The 14210-nt window shown below is 36.3% G+C and overlaps 2 protein-coding genes across 2 annotated transcripts; one reads left to right on the top strand and one right to left on the bottom strand.

The window, feature by feature from the left end:
- Positions 1-769: 769 nt before the first annotated feature.
- Positions 770-1404, top strand: LOC133527206 (UPF0729 protein AAEL015238). Its single transcript, XM_061864105.1, has one exon. It carries the CDS (start codon positions 905-907, stop codon positions 1175-1177), a length of 273 nt encoding a protein of 90 aa, XP_061720089.1. The 5' UTR covers positions 770-904; the 3' UTR covers positions 1178-1404.
- A 934-nt stretch (positions 1405-2338) lies between these two features.
- Positions 2339-13968, bottom strand: LOC133527199 (46 kDa FK506-binding nuclear protein-like). Its single transcript, XM_061864098.1, has 8 exons — positions 13767-13968; positions 11959-12186; positions 10915-11078; positions 9379-9527; positions 8656-8881; positions 7818-7991; positions 6484-6656; positions 2339-3203 (listed from the first exon to the last, which is right to left on the bottom strand). Exons 1-8 carry the CDS (start codon positions 13774-13776, stop codon positions 3122-3124), a joined length of 1206 nt encoding a protein of 401 aa, XP_061720082.1. The 5' UTR covers positions 13777-13968; the 3' UTR covers positions 2339-3121.
- Between the last annotated feature and the right edge of the window lie 242 nt (positions 13969-14210).

Raw genomic sequence — 14210 nt, forward strand, 5'->3', positions numbered from 1 at the left:
GGCCTTAACCACAGAAACAATGGCCTTAAATTCCCCTCCAGACTATGCGCGTGAATCGCGGCGCGACTTCGCGGAGCGAACATACCGCGACGTTGACGTAGACGTGGTTCGCGGCAAGATGGCGCCGAACGCCGAAGCGTCAGATTCAAACTGGGAACTGTTAAATTGATTTTTGGTTGATCAAGTTTGCACCCAGTAAGTGTGACACGTGTTGCCTCCCTGTTACGCTTACGTACGAATTTACAAGTGCGACAGAGAGGCAACACGTCAAACGTGGTTCGCGGTAGGCCCTCTGACTTGTGAGCGAATCGCGGCGCGAAGCGATCGCAAGTATGGAGTCTTGCAAGTTCGCGCTTCGCGTCTCCTTTGACGGGGGCCAATACCGACAAAAGCGGGGAATAAGGCGTGAACAATCTGCGAAATCGACGCGAGGGCCCTCCACACTCGCGTTCGCGGCTTCGCGCCTCGATTCGCGCACGACTGTGGAGGGCCCTTAACAGTGGATAATGATGATTGTCAGCCGCAAGTTAATTCATACAATATGACACAGCAGCTTGTCGGGCCGAACATTATACGGTTGTGCATTAATTGGTTTCATTTTGACAATGCCATTATTGCCATCATATTCTGACAATGACATAAGCTCGTCCACTCGTCTTTTAATGGTAATGTGATAAGATAATATCTTATCCGCAAAAATAAAGTGAAGTGAATTTGGAATTGCAAATTGTAGCTTTTGTGGTTTGGAGCATAATATACGCTTATTTATCCATCGCTCTAAGAAACGACATTGATAAACACGACCCGGAAGTCTTGAATATTCTAAATAAGCAATTTGCTCACGTATTTTCGACGATTCTATAGATACGTGACAGACTCGTACGAGTTTCAAACGTGCATCATCATGGTTTGTGTGCCTTGCTTCATTATCCCCGTGCTGCTGTTCATCTGGCACAGATTTATCCAGCCATACGTGCTTCGTTTCTGGAATCCTTGGGCAGTCAAGGACGCGGACGGAAACGTAGTGAAGACGGAAGCCCCCTTCAGTTGTGAAGGAGGAGTTTGTATGTTTGGAAAGAAGAAGTTGGAGAACAAAGCAGATGATACGGCCGGTAAGGGCTGCGAAGCGTCCAAAGACGACAAAGAAAAGTGCAATGAGCGACTAAAAGCTGAATAGTTTGTTTTATAAATTATGTGTTGTTAGAGCAAGTGCATTTACCTTGTACATTTTGTATAACTTGTATTTTTTTCTCTTTTTTAATACTTTCACTTGTAGTAATTCAATATACTTTTTAGGAAGAGTGTAAAAAATCTAATTAAGTTATTATTTGTTGTGTATTGGACATGCCAACTACATAAATTTTATTGTATGTTGAGTATTAAATAAATTGATTTAATTTATGACCACTGCATATTGCTGCAGAAAGCATTCCTGTATATTTTGTTGTCAATTACATTAAATTTTACTAGCAACTAGTCTCAATAGGATAATTTTGTGGTTGCTTTGGTTTTTCTTGAACAGTTATACAGAGTTTTGAACAGAACAGAGGTGCTCAAAAAAATTTTAAACATGCACTCTAATTGCTTGACAATAGAGGCGTGTTCAGATATATGTGAGCGCCTTAGCCATTCCCATATATTTGATGGCAACTGTAGTAATCAAAATATATTACTTATAATAATAAAATACTTTATTGTGCACTACAAAGAAATATACTTATATTAGTTTTTCTTTATTCCATAGACAATCAATAAAGTTGAGCTGTCAAAAAGAGTAATCTCCTGTAGCATAAGTAGCAATATCAAGTGCTTTTGAAAGGAAAGGTGGGATTGTGTCAATTTCTTGTGAACCAATACACCAAATGGCTGCCTAGACCATGGGATTTGTGTTGTTGTTGTTTAGCAACAGTGCTCATTTAAATGACAGGTTAAAAAAACGAGTACTTAGCAGAGGCAGCAGTAAGTTTGAGTAGTCAAGCTTTCACTTAAGCAAAGTTTGGACTAGCAATAACTTTCATGCAATTTTCATTACATAGTATCAAATCATATCTAATCAAACTTTTGAAAGCAGTTTACTTTAGTAGTCGGCAATGTAATGTAAATTGCATGCAAGTTCTTGCTAGTCTACACTTTGCTTAAAACATATTTGTAGTCTTATTTTTGATAAATATATGATCTTGCACAAGCCTACTATGTCTCAATAGTTCATTCCATTTCATATAGAATGTATATTAATTTGACAGTGTAATGTTTATGATTTTTTTTGGTATTTGTTAACTTCTGGGATGCATTAATTAATTAATAATATAATAACTATTGTGAAATGAAACAAAGGTACTGGAATTCCGAAATTTTATTCCTGCCATCCTATTGCCACAATCTGATTAAGTAATGACAAATAATTGCTTGTGTTATGCTACTGAAGTTAATCACATAAGACAGATAAAATATAACAATCAAAAAATTTTACAATTTATCAACTTACAAATGAGACCTTTAATTATTAAAACTGCCAAATGAATGTAAGGTAGAAGTACTAGTGCTCGACGCTGCACTAGTCACCGACATAGGCACTTTATTTCATGGAAATATAGGTTAAATTTGAACAACAAAGATTTTTCTGTATTCAAACTTAATCCTTGTCACTTTGACATAAAGTGCTAGTGCAGCATCGAGCACTAGTACTTTTACCTTAGATCTACTGATAGAAACTATTTTATTACAATTCAGTGTATAAAATATCATATTGAATTATAAGTCAATGAAATACTCATAATTATGTCCAGCAGTTCTTACAATCTAACTTATACAAGCTTACATTCTAACGCAAATATGAAGTTTCTACAGTGTGTTTAGGAACAGTTGTTTCAAATTGTGCATTTTGTGCAATAACATTGCAGATACTTCATACAAGCACCTTAAACACGAGCAAACAGTGGTCTGATAAAGCAAGGTAGTTTCATCCTAAACCAGTCAATAGAAGGAAAAATATAATAAGAAAAAACCTTGCAGTATCAAACCATGATCAAACAATCCTCTCATTCATGGCAACATTCAACAACCTCGGCGGTATCCGAAACAAACAAGCGTCCGTGACACTGGCGACACAGCTTCCTTACACTTATTTAACATTCTTCAGTTCCACTTCAAAGACTAGGGTGGAATTAGGCGGAATGACTGGAGGGGAGCCTTTAGCACCGTACCTGTGAACAGATTAATATAATTTTAAACGTAATTTATAAATAGAACAGATTAGTATTATACATAGATTTGATCAAATCACTGGCAGTGTTGGCCGAACGTTAATTGCAATTGACAATTAAGCGTAACCGTTACCGTAACGGACGGTTACAGTTTAAGGATCAATTTTTAATGGTTATGGTGAATATGGAATATGGACTATGGCCTAATTGCATTAACGTTTCGGCCAATCCTGCTCAATGGGTGGTATTCCACCCGTCCAATTTCTTGAACCAATGTGTATTTGGGTATCTCATTGTAAACTCAAGTTTACTCTTAAATTTATGTGTTAGGAAAATGGTGATAACAAATTACTTCTTGAAGTCAGAGTATTTAAATGCGTTGGGATTGGACTATAAAAACAAATGAAAGAGCAAATGAATGACTGAATTTACTTGGTTTTGGAATTAAAAATTTTACGAGTACAGAGCAAATTTCACGACAAAAATAATTTGCAGCAAGCGATTGGCAATCCGCGTCCCTACACATCATCGGCATAGTACATAAATGTTTCTAAAGCCAACTTCAAAGGAGCAACTTACGTTATGGCCGATATGTACTTGGTATAAGGTATGCGGAGTGAAATCTGCACAAAGTTTGGAACATGTAAAAAGTGAAAAAATAAAACAAACTGAAATTATATCTAACTGCGAATTTGAAGTCTATATGTATGTCAATTAATCCGGTAACTTTCATGAGCATTGCATTCTTTCTCTTGAAATTATGGTCAATTTAGAAGAACACCGTCGCGAAACTGTATGTAATTTCTCCAGTACTATTTCCCTGTGGCCGTAAGCGAAGATAGTGGAACATTTTGTGGAAACGGGTTAGAGCTGAAGGTCTGTTTTTATTATTTTTGCGTCCTTTTTCTTTACGAAAACTACCGCTAGAAAGTTTAGTTTAGGCAGGGGGGTATCACTACGCAGTTTAGGTATATTTGGCCGGCGCGCCTCCCGGGCAGGCGTATAGCAGCGGGCTGCCGCTCGGCTCGCACGATCACGATAGTCGTGTCACGTGGCGCTCGCGCAAATTTAAAAATACACAATGGATTTGAAACCTAAATCTCGATCTAATCCGTATAAAAGATATTGTTCTGTTTACTGATGTCTGAATAAACGGAAGAACAAGGAAGCAGATATAATTTTTTTTTTAATTCTGCACGATATTGAAAGTTAAGTCATTTTGATGAATTTAAACTTTAAACCATAACAAAAATACTCATTAATGAAATTCGATAACATTTTGATTAGTTTTGTTTGCATAAAACTAAAGCGCTTTAGACCAAATTAAAATGAATTATGCATTCCTAAGCTTAGACTAGGTAAATACCTACTTCTAAGAATTTTTCAATAGCCTGGGGGGTAAGGTCTATTAAGCACCTACTAAATTATTCCTTATGAATAACTTATAGGTACACACATATCAACAAGAAGGTACCTATAATTACGTCGTCAAGTAGGTTGATGATTGATATAGTGACCTTTTCGCGAATCGTACTTTCTTTTCAACAATTCCGACATTCACACAACAAAACATATTTTTCACCACACCCGCTCGTACAGGCTGATTTTACCCTATAAAAACAGTGAGTAAAGTTTCATTTTATCCTCTAGAGAGTTAACGTAACTAGATTTTGATTTGTTGTTCACGCGTTAATTATCTTGTTGGATAGACTAATAATACTTAAACGATTATTTTGAATAATAAATGTTACATATAATTAATATTTATTACATGCAATAAAAATTGTTGCAATTAAAACAAATGGTAGTTTCCTCGCATAGGTGTGGTTAAGTAGTTATTTATTATACAAGGGGGCAAAGTTGTTGTTTAACTTCTTGTTATTATATTCAGACCCGAGGCAGCGAAAGATTTCAAAATTGATCCACGAGCGTAGCGAGTGGTTCAAATAGTGGAATTTTGAGCGTGTGAGGGCCTCGAAGCACGAGAGGTTGAACAAATTTTGCCGCCGAGTGCCTTCTCAGGAAATAAATGAGTACGTTCAAAAATTAGGGATTGCATTTATCGGAAATCCTCGAAGTGAAATATTTCAATTACTGCAAGAGAATTATTTACGTAGGTAATTTCTTCTGTAGTTCCCGGAGTCCTTACTTAGTAAAAGTTAAAATAGACATCCTTAATTTATTGAATATTGGTTGCCCAGAAACAATATTAGGAACTGACCGACATATATTTCCGTGAGATGAGAATCAGACATACTATCTCCGGATAAAATTTTTATGTTTACAGAATCAACATTTGTAATTCCTACATAATTATTTACCTTAAAAATAATTAGTAGGTATAGGTACAAAAACTTGTCAAGTGACAACCCTGTACCGGCACTCACAGCTGGGTCATAAAACTGCGGCGCGCAAAGAAGATTCACGGTTCGTGCGCGGTTATAAGTTTCAATTTTGCTTGCAGGCGGCGAGTATAGGTATAATTTTATACCTAAATCTGACTTTTGTGAAGGAGTGAACTTTCTGTACGGTAGTACTATTAGTTATTCTGTGGTTTAGGGAAACATTCCAGCATTAGGTAGTTTTCTGGGAGAGATCAATAAAAAAAAGGAAGGCCCAAGTCACAAAATCTTACAGAGAGGTCACGAGAACATGCAAATGTTGAAGTAAAACTGTTTAAAAATATCTTAAAAAAGAAATGCTCTGAAAATGCGGATACGTCATTTGGTCAAAAATGTAAAAAAACAGCTGTTTTTGCATTATGGGATTTATGGGGGGCTAATCGTCACTTAAAATAAAAATTCATGGCAAGGTAACTATTATTTTGAGAACACCAATGGTTCAACGGTCGAGAATGTGAAATATGTCGAGCATACGAAGTTTCCTAAAAAAGTTTTCCTAAGGAAGATAAAATTGTAGCTAAAAAAAATTCCATCATTTGTGTTTTTGACACAGATGGCTTTAAAGTACCATAACTGCCGTTAAAAATCTCGCGCATTGGAGTAACTTTATCTTACATTTAACATTGTTAAATACGTTATAAAAAAACATAAATATTTATTTAACAAAAAACCATGTTGTTTTTATTTAATACGACATTGAATTTTGTACATATTTCACTCCGCATACATCAGTTGGTATGAAGGTCTTTAAACAATAACCCCCTTATTCATAATCGTGTACTAACGTTACGGTGCCGCTAATAATCGTTTGTCCCTTTTCGTCATACCAATACGTCGGCACACTTAATGAATAAGGGAGTAAATAAAGTAAGTCTTACGCCATGTTGGGCGGGCAGGTGATGCGCCGCTTGCCGCCGACGCGCATGCCGCTGACGCCGACGTCCCAGCCCGAGATCACCTCCTTGGCGCCCAGCCGGAACTTGAACCCGGGGCCCTTCAGGCAGTTGTCGAACATCTTGTTGTTGGACTTCAGGCGCCCTTCATAGTATACCTGCGGAGTATTTTTTTTAAATACTGGGTAGCTAATATTGGGACAGTAACTAAAACATAGTTTACACCTTAACATAATACATGTTAGCTTTATACGGCCAACCAATCCATAGCTGACCATAATTACTTTTTATCAATCACCTCTGTTAAATACACCTACTCTAAGATATTACTAACATAAATTTTAAGCGCACTGTTTTGACAACATTTCAAAATTTTCAATATCCCTAAATCGAAAACCATTTCGAGAGGGGCTCCTGTAGATTACAAAAAAATTAATTTTATATATTTTTTACGAATTTTTGTATTCAAAATCTCTAAAAATAGTTAAAACGGAAATTGACGTCACCCAGCTCCTTCAGTTCTGCCACTACAAGCAAAAAAATAACTTCCGATTGGGTTGACATTGTCATTGAAAACGGGATGAAAACCAAAGAGCATATAATCACTACGTTTTAATGAAAACCATCGTTTGACTTGAGTTTTGACGTTTGTGACACTTGTTAATTTGTGATTTTATTTTTAACGTTTGAGGTTATGTCACTCGCACTGTTGTCTATGCTCAAACGTAAATTAATTCAACGTTTTTTCCAGTGTATGAAACAGATCCGTGACGTCACGATTCTCACAAATGACGTTTGTTATATACGCCCTTTTGTTTCAAGTAACAATATAAATAGATTTTATGACCAAAATATAGGACTTGCGCAAAATAAAAAAAATACGGGTACCTTAAATTAGTGCGTTCTTTCGATGTAGACAATAAAAAGTAGCACTTAAAAATATGAAATGTTGTCAATTGTGTTGGCTAAGCAGTCTAAGCACCCAGGGTGCCTAGCCAAGATGCCAATCGTTTGCGCATATTAGTGCGTTAGAAAGAAATTAGTGTTATTTATCATTTATTTTATTTATTTATTTATAGAATTGCCATTCGTTCTGATGACCCAACTCCTGACTCCATCATGAGACCCTGGACCTGATACTACCAAAATCTGATAGGGACGATTTTTAATCCCATGTAAATGTGTAAATGATATTAAATTTATTTGCCAGATCTTTCTTAAATATTGCTAGTTTTCCTGTAATCACACCAATATAGCTATAGTCTAGCAGTGGCATGTAAACAATCTGATAAAAGATTGTGTAATTAATGGCAACTAACCATAACATTTTTGCCTGGTTTGGCAACTGGTCCGTTTCCGACTTTCAAGTCTTCAATGGCCACTCCTCCGCTGATGGTCTTCTTTTCCTTCTTTTCAACTTGTCCGTTCTGTTGGACTTCCTTTTTCGCCTCTGGCTTCTTTTCTTTTTGCTTTTGCTCGCCTTTGGCATCTTTCTGTAATTTAATTATTAGTCAGAATTATTCAGTTTCATTTTCCAAGTAAAAATAAATATATCAAAATCAGTTAACACAAAAGTTGCAACTTTAACATAAGAAATTGCTGTAATTAATGTGAATATAAATGAAAAATTTGCTTTGTAAGCTTAGTCTTATTCTATACTAAAACATTAATGTAAAAATGTAAATGTTTTTTGGTGTGTGGAATGTTCGATTTTATAATTTTATTTTTTTATTTTCATCTAACATCTAACATCCAAAAGAAAGGGATGAGTATAATTTTCTTGGCTCTTACTGACTGACAAGTTGTGTTTGCCAGACTAAGCTAAGATACATCGACAATTGCCGATCGAATAGGAAAAATGTATATGTAATGGATTATAGATGACGTGAAAATTTCCATACATTATTTCATTTTTGATTGGCGTTTTCTATCAACAATTGTCACTTGTCTAGGCCTGGTGTCTCAAAATCTGTTCAATAACAATACCAACCTTAGGCTTGTCAATGCCATTGACCTGCGGCTCCTTGCCCTTCTGCAGCCTCTTGTTCAGGCGCCTCCTAGCCGACTTGCCCAGCTGGGAAGTGTCGACCTTGGCCTCCTCCTTGCTGGTATCGAGGGTGGTCTTGGCCTCTAAAGACTCGTCTTTAATAACAATACCTTAGGCTTGTCGACGCCGTTGACCTGCGGCTCCTTGCCTTCCTTCTGTAGTTTCTTCTTCAGGCGCCTCCTAGCAGACTTGCTCAGCTTGGAGATGTCAACCTTGGCCTCCTCCTCCTTGCTAGTGTCGAGGGTGGTCTCGGCCTCCTCTGAAGACTCGTCTTCTTCTTCTTCCTCGCCTTCCTCTTCTTCTGCTTCCTCCTCGTCATCGGACTCCTCTTCATCACTGTGAAACAGTTACATTTAGGTCATACATTTTTCACTTCTCATGATAATCATGATCGTAAAGTTGGCTTGAACTTTTTGTAATATTCAAGCTGCTAAAATGTCTGCTAATGTGTCAACTTGATATTTCCAGTAAAATTTGAACCATTTAACGGTTCTCAAGTATTTTAGCGGCCGGCATAACATATACAACATTCAATGATATTTTTTTTATTTTTTTATTTGATACACTAGCAGCTCTTGGAGCTGATGCGTGTATATCGCAGCACTTGTGTTTATTTAGCATTTTTTAATGTTCTAAAATGTGTATCTAGTCTATTTTTGAAAGAGTTCTCCGATGGTGCACTAACAGTTTCTGGTAAAGAATTCCACACATTTACTACATGATTTGGCAAGAAATGTTTCCAATATATGCCTTTTTTCATAACACAATTTTTGAAATTACTGTAAATTAAAATATTAAACTTTATCTACAAAATAAGTGAACAACTTTTTTACCCATCACTATCCTCAGCCGTGGTGTTTAGCTTGAATGACTCATCATTGTCATCTGTGTCCAGGTCTTCACCATCAAGGATCTTCTGGAGCTGGTCCTCGCTTTCATCATCAGAGTCTGAGCTGTCAGCCTGAGCGGCTTTCTTGTCCTTCTGTTGAGTGAAAAGGAATATTATGTGTCTAGTTATTAACCTCTTGTGATCATGATCCTCACTTATTTATATAAGTTGCTGGCAGGTAATTGAGGAGTTTGAACATAAATTTCGCTAAAGTTTTTGTTAAAAGAATTTGACGTTTTATACTAGGTTCTGTTTTATTTATTACATAAGTATCACATCATATCCTCAAAATAAATAACATCAGGTAGGGTTAGAAAAACATAGTTTATTTTGCTTGGCCCAAAAAAACCATATGAGGAAAGTCCTTCCTTTTTTTTAATAACCTATTTTGTGTCCCACTGCTGGGCGAAGTCCTCCCCTTTTTTCCGCCACTCATCACGGTTTGGAGCATGTTCCCGCCAGTCGCTGCAAAAAGCGTCGAGGTCAACCCACCATCTCTTTTTAGGGTTCCGTAGCCAAATGGCAAAAAACGGAACCCTTATAGATTCGTCATGTCTGTCTGTCTGTCCGATTATGTCACAGCCACTTTTTTCAGAAACTATAAGAGCTGTACTGTTCAAACTTGGTAGTTTTGAGGGTTTCCCATACTTAGAACTGAAACTCAAAAAATATTTTTTCATCAAAACCATATGTGTGGGGTTATCTATGGATAGGTGTTCAAAAATGATATTGAGGTTTCTAATATAATTATTTTCTAAACTAAATAGTTTGCACGAGAGACACTTCCAAAGTGGTAAAATGTGCCCCCCCCCCCCCCCCTTTAACTTCTAAAATAAGAGAATGATAAACCTAAAAAAAATATATGATGTACATTACCATGCAAACTTCCACAAAAAATTGGTTTGAATGAGATCTAGTAAGTAGTTTTTTTTAATACGTCATAAATGGTACGGAACCCTTCATGGGCGAGTCCGACTCGCACTTGGCCGCTTTTTTGTAGCCAATTTGGCACATTTATTTAGCTTTAATAACTTTAAGTATCTCGAACTGTTTATTATCCCTACAAGTGTTAAGCTTGCCTCATAGTTTCTCTTACTAAGCCACTAAAGAAAAATGTCCATACTCCAATATAGGCAAGATCTTTTTTAGAAAAGACTCAGGTGGAAGTGGACCGGCCACATGCTTCGAGACAAGAGAGATAAATGGTCAAAAGACATCACAACATGGTACCCAAGGGATGGGAAAAGTAATGATGGTAGACAAAAAATGAGATGGGAAGATGAGTTCAGGCAGGTAGCTGGAGCCTTGTGGAGAAGAGAGGCACTGGACAAGAGACATGTGGATGAATATGAGAGAGGCCTATGCCAAGAGCAAGCAGACAAAACGTCTGTGGAGAAAGACTATGTAGTAGGACTACGCAGTATGCAGTAAGTAAGACCTTTTTTTAACACAAGTACACCTGATGTTAAGTTTTTATTACCTTTTGTTTTTTGGCATTTTTCTCATTGCTGTTCTCGAGTTTCCTCTTAGCTGCCGACACCAGAGTGGGGGCCTCATCCTCATCCTCCTCCTCGTCACCTTCAGATGCCTCCTCATCTTCAAATTCAGGGTCCAGGTAGCCAGTTAAGTGGACATTGCACTTTCCTGCAGATATTTGTGGTGATTAGGAAAACGTTTTAAATATGTCTGTGTACTATGTCAGTTATTTTTCATTATTAATATTATAGCTTATACTATAATAAAATTATGATAGTGATTAATTGCCAAAATACCTAATACCTATTACATTTAAAATTAGATGGAAAACATGTTGACATAATGCATACATTGTCTATTTTGTATCTAAAACTAAAGAACCTTTGCCAGAGAAGCCTAATTTGACTGTCAATAATAATCACCCAAAGGTTGCCAGAGCGCATGTAACTCCTCTGGACTTGCATGCGTACATAGGCTGCGGAGACTGCTTATCATTAGGTTAGGTTAGTAGCTGTGTGCTTGATTGCCACCAACATAGTATTAAAAAAAAAATTAAACCTACCCTATGTCAATTTGGCTTGCATAACAGTTGTAGGAGTTTTGATAGGAAGGTATTATGCCAACTTAACACAAACATTAAGAGGGAAGTATACCACATGATTGTCCATGCAAAAAGAGAAAATGTTTTTCCACTTCTAAATATTTTCCAGTCTCCATGATTTTTTAGTATGTTATTGACACAATGAAAAAGTAGGCTTATAGGATTTTTTTTTTTTTTTTCAAAATATGCAAAACAATCAAAAAGTGAAATCCATAAACCTAGAATATATAATGCTTGAGTGATCAACATCAAAATCAAAGTGATTTATCAAGATTTAGTTAGTGGAAAATGTTTTCAAACAAAATGGAATTTCACAGAAAAGTTACCTTACTGTTACAATTCAAAAAGCTATTCTTGATCATTGATTTTAGTTACACGTTAACTTAACAGATAAGTGGTGCCCCACTATGAGTATGATTCTTAAAGTACCTTGTAATTAAAACTTACCATTTGTCAAAAATGAAATAGCATCTCCTGATTTGAAGTACAGATCCAAAGACACTTGGATATTCTTGTTCTTCTGGAGTGTGCACACCAAGAAGTTCTTTCCCTCAACCACCACCATGACTTGGCATGGGTCGTTATCACCTGTAGAGATGTCCATTGCCGCCTGGGATATGTGGAACGGCTTTGCCACCACTTGGGTGTACCGTTTGTTCGGTTCCATAATCAGTCCTATTGAATAATATTTTTGTTAATACAAAACAAAACAGATATTATATCCCTTTCATAATAAAGAAAATAGAAATCCCTTTCAGATTAACATTCATACAATAATAATTGTAATATAAATCTAGAACCTAAAAATAATTTCGGTGACACAACCATATTTTGCTCATTACCTGTTCTGGTGTATTGTTGTGGTGTAATACAACAACATTCAAGTAATACAGGCACTGGATGAGAAATGAATATTTCTTTGTCCATATTATTTACTACTGTAACTTAATGCAAACTTAAATTCACAATTCAAACAACTTTGTTTCTTGATTTAATTGTAATCTTTCAAACAATAAATCTAGGCCCAGTTGCAAGGTCAAGGGTAAATAAATAAATAAATATTATACGACATTATTACACAAATTGACTAAGTCTCACAGTAAGCTCAATAAGGCGTGTGTTGAGGGTACTTAGACAATGATATATATAATATATAAATATTTATAAATACTTAAATACATAGAAAACACCCATGACTCAGGAACAAATATCCATGCTCATCACACAAATAAATGCCCTTACCAGGATTTGAACCTGGGACCATCAGCTTCGTAGGCAGGGTCACTACCCACTAGGCCAAACCGGTCGTCTAAACAATGATTTTGTAAAAGGTAGTGCAGCACAAATTCTTAAGCCTGTTACAGACAGTGCGCTAATATACCAAAAGATATCTTATAGCAAGGCATCTTATGATATATTTTGGTTTCTTACAATATCTTACAGCAAGCCAGATTTGTATCCACATCTATAGCAAGGCATCTAAGATACATTGGGATGTATATCTCTGTATATTACAATATATTTTCTTCTCGTCTCTCATAATGTAGGTGTTAGACAGACGGGGATATATATTTGGTATTGTTGGCATGAGTGGTGCTTAGCTATACTATAAGATTGCTCTGTGTGAGACAGGCTTTAGGTTAAGATTGTAAAGGCAGTCAGGGTGCCGTTAGGATGCAAACGAGAAGAGTGCTAAATGATGATTCAATTTAATTTGATAAAAGTATTCTTAATACACACATATATGAAAGTATTTACTCCTGGAACACCTTTCTTCCAAGATTTTATTTGGAAAATTCAAGTCAACATAGCAACAAAGTGGTATAATTTTTGATACATGGTTTCTATAAGCTGTTCTCAAACATCAGTATAGTTGAAAAAAGGGTTCTTAATGTTGGCCGCATGGCGCGCAAGTTCAGGACTCCTGCTATTTCTAATCACTTATTTCGTGAAGGAAGAATCAACACGTTTATTATATGTATATATTTTTTAATATCGTCTCAGGTAATTCAAAATGCGGCGGTTGTGATGCACGTAGGTAATATGCACTTTATTAGTTTGAGTAGGTAGGTAAGTGTGGGATGACGTCTCCAAACTGAACAATTTGTTGGACTAGATCTAGTGCGGATAAAGCTGCATTAATATTAAACTAAGGACGTTGAGACGTAACGTTACAAGTATAGATTTTTTACAAGATATATGTTACTGGTTGGAAACACGTGGTGGCGATCCCGCCGGTTAAAATTACTACTCACCCCAAAACATGGTGGATAAAGATTCAATGGTTACGGTTAAATAAAGACTGTTAAAAGTAATTCCAACTTCTGGTACAGTTACGACACCAAAAATCTGCAATAGCGCTTTAAAATCACAATGCTTTCAATTTAATTTAGAACTGAACACGGCGCGAACTCGGAATGGCAAGCCGGAACAACCATGAACACGCTACGCTAGTACGCTACAGATTACAGATTGAAAAACAAATTCACAATCATAGACTATAGTTTTTCGAACTAAATTGGTCATTCATTGTCCATCATAGTGGTGTGTGCAGTCCATTAAATGGTTCCTCTATAAGCAAGCTTTGATAAGCAAGTCACTAGCAAGCTAAAAATATCGAATCAAACATATTGTATGTCTATGAATCAAACACTAAGCAAATTATATTTACTTTATTTTTGCACTGATATTCATGATTT

The sequence above is a fragment of the Cydia pomonella genome, chromosome 17, assembly GCF_033807575.1.
Source record: "Cydia pomonella isolate Wapato2018A chromosome 17, ilCydPomo1, whole genome shotgun sequence".
Lineage (NCBI taxonomy): Eukaryota > Metazoa > Arthropoda > Insecta > Lepidoptera > Tortricidae > Cydia > Cydia pomonella.